At 50.4% G+C, this 6,000-nt stretch overlaps 1 protein-coding gene across 3 annotated transcripts in view; it reads right to left on the bottom strand.

Annotated features, from left to right (window-relative positions):
• The window catches only part of IL16 (interleukin 16), a gene marked incomplete at its 5' end in the record, with an annotated part of 116,217 nt that extends 110,906 nt beyond the window's left edge, over window positions 1-5,311 (bottom strand). For all 3 annotated transcript variants that reach the window (XM_082649020.1, XM_082649018.1, XM_082649019.1), the window contains one exon: window positions 5,272-5,311. In XM_082649020.1, the coding sequence (XP_082505146.1) occupies window positions 5,272-5,311 (40 nt within the window). The remainder of the gene's footprint in view (window positions 1-5,271) is intronic.
• Between the last annotated feature and the right edge of the window lie 689 nt (window positions 5,312-6,000).

A 6,000-nucleotide genomic window follows, 5' to 3' on the forward strand; every position in this document is an offset into this window, starting at 1 on the left:
CCCCCTTCTGAGCTGCAGATGTCTCCTTTGTAACATGTGTGATTATAAGACTTCAATAAGAATGCTGTCGCTGCCTGACGTGCGGTGGTGTTTCCACAAGCATCAGCGCTGCCCTCCTTCAACCGCACTCTGCCCGCGATGCCCCAGACGCCATCCACAGTGGGAAGGGCAGCATGCAGGGTGCCGGAGCCAGAAGCCCCTGGGTCTGGACCCTCTCCATTGCCATCTCATTCCATCACAGCTGTTCAGACACTCGAAACGTATCTGCCCTACACTGCATGGTACCCATTTTGGTTGCTTCTGTGTCCATTTTCCCAGTGACAGATGCACGTACTGGCTCCAATTCCTGGACCCGTCTGGACTGCATCAGGAACTAGAAGGCAGCCCCAGTAAAAACAGCTTGGTCCCTATCACCCTGACCCCGTGGGGACCCCCCCGTGAGTTCCTAGGACACACGAGTATATACAGAGCCTTGGCACGGTTCTCCCCGCCACCCAAGGGTCCAGTTCCCACGAAAGGGCACCTGCCCCATCTCCTCCATCCTGACCTGTGCCTAAACCCACTGACAGACCCCGGAGCCCCAACCGGAGCCCCCGGAGCCCGTGCCCAGTCTGCACCACTAACTATATCTGCTTCCCCTCAGCCCCCCAAAACCTTCTGCTTGATGCTGCCCCCTTCTCCCCAAACCCCAGCCAAAATCTGCACTTGAACCCATTGTGAGGCCTCCCCAGCAGACTTGGGGGCCTTTACCACCAAGGGTTCTGCCCTCACGGCCAAGGCAGGACAAGGCAGGTTCTGTACTTCATTAAACCAGGCCCTTAAATCTAGTGACATGTTACATATTATTAGGAAAAACTGAAAGCAACTGAGAAGGGGAATGGAAGAGCTCTCTGGGGTGAGAATAATGTTCCCACCACGCTAAGAGTTTGTCTTACACAGGTGTATCTATGTGTCAAAATTAATCAAATGGTACACATAAGATATGTACATTTCACTGTGTGTAAATTTTACCTAAAAGGAGAATAGTAGGCAAACCCTGAACTTGATTTAATTACATCCATGTTGAACTGTTTAGAAGTGAAGTGCAATGGTGCCTGAAACTTATTTGGAAATGTATTCAAAAAATAAGGTGCATGCATGGGTGGATGGATAGAGGGGCGGATGGTCACGTGAGAAGGCAAATGAAGTGTTACTTGTGGAAGCTAGACAGTGGGTATGTGCTTGTTAGACTATGGTTCTTTGCACCTTCCTGTATGTTTGAACGTTTTTAATAAGATTTTGGAAAAAATACCACTGAAAGCAATCTGAAGGGTCCATAATGTGGGGGCCATAATGGTGATGGTTCTGAAAACTTTGCAGGAACTGAGAACCCTAACCCCAAGTGGAAACGTCAGCACGGGAATCAGTCTGTACGTACCTCAGGATCATTATTGTTATTTTTCAGCCACATGCTAAGAACTCAAGCTTTAGAATGAAACAGACCTGCCCAGGGTTCAAATCTCGGTCCTGCCACTCACCATTTGGATAAGCTCCCCAGGCCTCATTTTTGCTTACCTATACGATAAAGACAAGGCATTGGCCTCATAGGGTTGTGGGGGGAAGATGCAGTGAGTCAGTGCCCGTCGGGGTCCTAAATCAGCGCCTGATGCTAAAAGCGCCCAGGTGGAGGGAGGTGCTAGTAGTTGCAGAGAGATTTCCAGGAGGCACCCTCGGGGGTTGGCCACCAGATGTGGGGAACAGAGAGAACCGGCTGTCACACGGAGAGAGGGCTGTTGAGACCTGGCCTCCAGCAAAATCTCTTTTCCCCTGAGCTAACAAGTCTCGAGGATGATTTTTTAAAAGATTCTGCAAGGAAAACAGACTGGATGGAAGGATGCTTACAGAGCTCACAGTGACAAAGTTAAGCTCGTAAGAGTTGAGACAGTTCTCTTTTCTCATCCTTATTCTTCGGCATGCTGTTCTCTTTACCTAGAGCTTGCTTCCCTACCTCTGCACCTGACCTCGCTCCTATACACCTGCACACAGCTCAAAGGGCACCTCCTCAGGGAGGCCCGCCCTGACCACTAGACTAGGTCGGTTCCCTGGTTAGAGCCTCTCATTGCAACTAACCCTCTTTGGTCTGTCATACAGAGTGAAATCAGTCAAAAAGAGAAAAACAAATATTGTAAATTAACGCATATGTGTGTGGAATCTAGAAAAATGGTACAGATGAACTTATTTGCAAAGCAGAAATAGAGACACAGACGTAGAGAAAAAAAGTATGGACGCCAAGGGGGGAAAGGGGGGTGGGATGGATTGGGAGATTGGGATTGACATGTATACACTACTATGTATAAAATAGATAACTAAGGAGAACCTGCTGTATAGCACAGGGATCTCTACTCAATGCTCTGTGGTGACCTAAATGGGAAGGAAATCCACAAAAGAGGGGGATATATGTTTATGTATAGCTGATTTACTTTGTTGTACAGCAGAAACTAATGCAACACTGTAAAGCAACTATACTCCAAAAAAAAAAAAAAAAAAAAAAACTAACCCTCTCGTCATGATATTGATGCTTGTATGATTGTTTAATCTCAAGTCTCCCATCAGATCATCAGAGCCCAGCATGATGCCTGAAGCACAGACTGCTCTAAATAAATAATCTGCTGAGAATGAATTCCAAGTGTTTGAGATAGTGACTTCACTCTTTGTAGGTTGAAAAATAAATAGAAAATCTGCGGTGGGGTGGGAAAGGCAATAAAATAAAGCCAGCTACGTCCATGCCTGTCCCAGGCAACATTATATACCTCCTTACCATTAGAGGTGGATGGCAGGGCTTCCCTGGTGGCGCAGTGGTTGAGAGTCCGCCTGCCGATGCAGGGGACATGGGTTCCTGCCCCGGTCCGGGAAGATCCCACGTGCCACGGAGCGACTGGGCCCGTGAGCCATGGCCGCTGAGCCTGCGCGTCTGGAGCCTGTGCTCCGCAACGGGAGAGGCCACAGCAGTGAGAGGCCCGCGTACCGCAAAAAAAAAAAAAAAAAAAAGAAAGAAAGAAAAAGATGGATGGCAGCGTCCAATGTGGTTTTACTTCGTTTTGGGGAGAAGAGCAGGGGTGAGGCGGGAGAAAGCATACGGCAGAATTCTCCTCAAACCCCACCCCCTGCCCTCCAGCCCTACACAGACCCTCCCTCTGCATCTCACAGGCCCGGCCCCTCCCTGCTGACAGCTGGCCATGGGGACTCACAAGGGCCCCCAGGTATATCTTGATTCCATTTTCTGCCGGAAGGAACGGAGGCACCTGTGGAGGAGATCACGTGACCCAACTATTGCTGGGGGTACAACCAACCACCTTGTCACATGCTCAGAACCTGCACGTGGGAAAAGGCAGCGCTAGAAGGGTTCTTAGAGACCATCTCTCCTTAACACCTTCCATCCACCTTACAGAGAGCGACAGTGAGTCCTGGATACGGGAAGGGGCTTATCCAAGGTCATACTGCTGTGTAAGAATGTAACTGAACAGGTGTCCGTGCATTGAACCCCCAACCTTCCAGCTGCTGAACCCAGAGGAAAGAAGGGACTCGATCACCGTCGAGAAGTGATGCTGTGGGTTGTTGCCCCAGGACTGAGTACTCATTCCCACAGCTGGCACACAGCTTGCCTGGAACAGCTCAGAGCGGAACCTCTCTCCAGGACTTACCCTCAGCTGAAGGCAGCGGCCTCTCCCCAGGGCAGCCCACATGCAGTGTTGGGTCATTGCAAGGGTGCAAAGCCCCATGGGATCGGCTGGATTGGCTGAGGTTTGTGTTGGAGCAACGCTCTCCAGTGAACTTCCTACACGCACCAGGGAAACCCAACCAGAGATGGTGATGCAGCCAGGGACAGGAAGTGGCAGGACCCCATGGAAATAAAAATGAAGAAAATGCTTTCAGCAAACATCAAGCGCCTACTAAATACCAGGTGAGGTCCAGTCCTCAAAGATCCCCAGTGTAAGAGAATGCATCCTGTACTTTATCTCTGAAGCTTGGCCCACCTTCTGCAAGAGAGGGAGGCCATGGCCACTTGGGCCCCTCGAGAACTCCTTCTTTCATCCCCAAGGGCTGAGCGTTCTGTGAGGGTTCCTGTGTCACGACAGGGGAACAGGGGAGCAGCTGCTTTGGGGGTTGAAACGTTCTCTGTATCGCACAGATGCTGCTTGGGCCATTTCACCAGCTTCATCTCATTTACGGCTTCTATAGTCCTGTGTGGTAGGAATTTATGACCCCTGTTTTGCAGAGGAGGAAACTGAGCCATAGCGAGGTTAAATACCTTTCCCCACGCCAACTAGCCTGTTCATCTCAGAGCCAAGATTCCGTCCCCACAGCCCCGGTTCTGGGCCCCTGTGCCCCACTGCCTTTCTTCAGAATTCAGAGAATTCTTTAACAGAACCTAACCAAATGGATCCCAGGGTTCTAGCCGACTCTATCATATCTTCCTGGAGCAGAAAGAGCCAGAATGTGCCTTTGACTCGCCTTGCTCTCCTTTTTAAAGAAAACTACGTGTTTATTCTCTTATGCCAAAGTTACGACAGAGCTGAAGTTTTGCCAAGTGTTGACTTTAAAAGCTAGGCTGAGGGGTTAAAATCCTTTTCCCTGATGCCTGTTTGTTTATGCTTCTGGAGCAAAGGAAGGAGGTTGTCATAAGAAATGATCTGATCCACGGGGCTGTACCTGCAACAAGGCAGGGAGTCTGGCCGGGGTACCTGGCGCCCCTCCCAGGGCTCAGATCCATGAGGCTCAGGGGGCCCCCTGCTCCAGAGACCTGCTCCCCGGTCTCCCCCAGGTGCTGAGCAGCTCCCCCTTGTGTTCTGCATCCTGCTAGAAGCGGAGTCCAGGCATGGGGACCCTGACGGCTTTGAGCATTTAGATATTGATATCCCCACCCCTGAGCGTTGCCAGGACCACTCACAGAGGAAGAACGGGCAGGTAGGAAGCAGCTGCCCTGGCCAGGGCTCACTCTCATCCCCCTTGGGGGTCCTGTGATACATCCATCTCTCACCCCTCACCAAGCAGCCTAGTGAGCATTCAGCCAGCCTCTGTGAGGACAACGCAGACAGACTGGGAGGGACTGTGTCCCGCTGCACCGCACACGTGCACACACACAGACACACACACACACACACCACACACACCACACCACACGGCATAACCAAAATTATGCTTCCCTAGGTTTCCACCCCTCGGTGTCCAAAAACAAAGTCAAACCCTCCATCCCCACCTCCCCGTGAAGCCCCTAGAAGCCGCCTCACTCACCATTCTCCCTTCCAGGGAAGAGTCTCTTCTGCAAACTCATGACGGGGGCTCCAGGGATGAGGGAGCGCCGTGACCGGTCCCTTCTGAGTATAACTGATTCACTTTGTTATAAAGCAGAAACTAACACACCATTGTAAAGCAATTATACTCTAATAAAGATGTTAAAAAAAAAAAAAAGAAGTAGCGGGGGATCAACGGCAGCTTCTAGGGCTGGGAGTATTTGAATGGGAGTTAAAATTACAAAGTAACTCCTCGTTAGAACTGTTTTTCCTCGGCAGGGAGGGAGGAAAAAAAATCCCTTTCCCTCTGCCAGCAAATCTTTAACATCTCAAAACGGTCGCTTCCAACTCCTGCCCTCCTTGCGAAGCAAATGTGTGGAAGGCGATGTTGTTTCACTGAATCAAGCCCTCAGATCATAAGCCTTTTCCGGTACCACAAACAGAAATGCAAAACCTCAAACTTTCCCTTGGCCTCGGCGTCTGTCGTGAGCGGGCAGAACACGCTTTCTGAGACTGAACGTATGGGAAATGTGCTAAACTTGTCAGATCATCCCAAGCCCTCAACGCGGCTCGCCCCCTCCCCACCCTACATCTTTTTTTCTTTTTCATGGGTTCTGGTGTGTTTACGTAATTGCGAAGGACAAACACAACACCTCCAGTCCTTTGCCCAAAGTCGAAGTGATTCATTTTCTCCTTTACACACGCCGCACACAAACACAGTGCCTGTTTA

This window comes from Grampus griseus (assembly GCF_964374135.1).
Source record: "Grampus griseus genome assembly, chromosome: 2".
NCBI classification, from domain to species: Eukaryota; Metazoa; Chordata; class Mammalia; order Artiodactyla; family Delphinidae; genus Grampus; species Grampus griseus.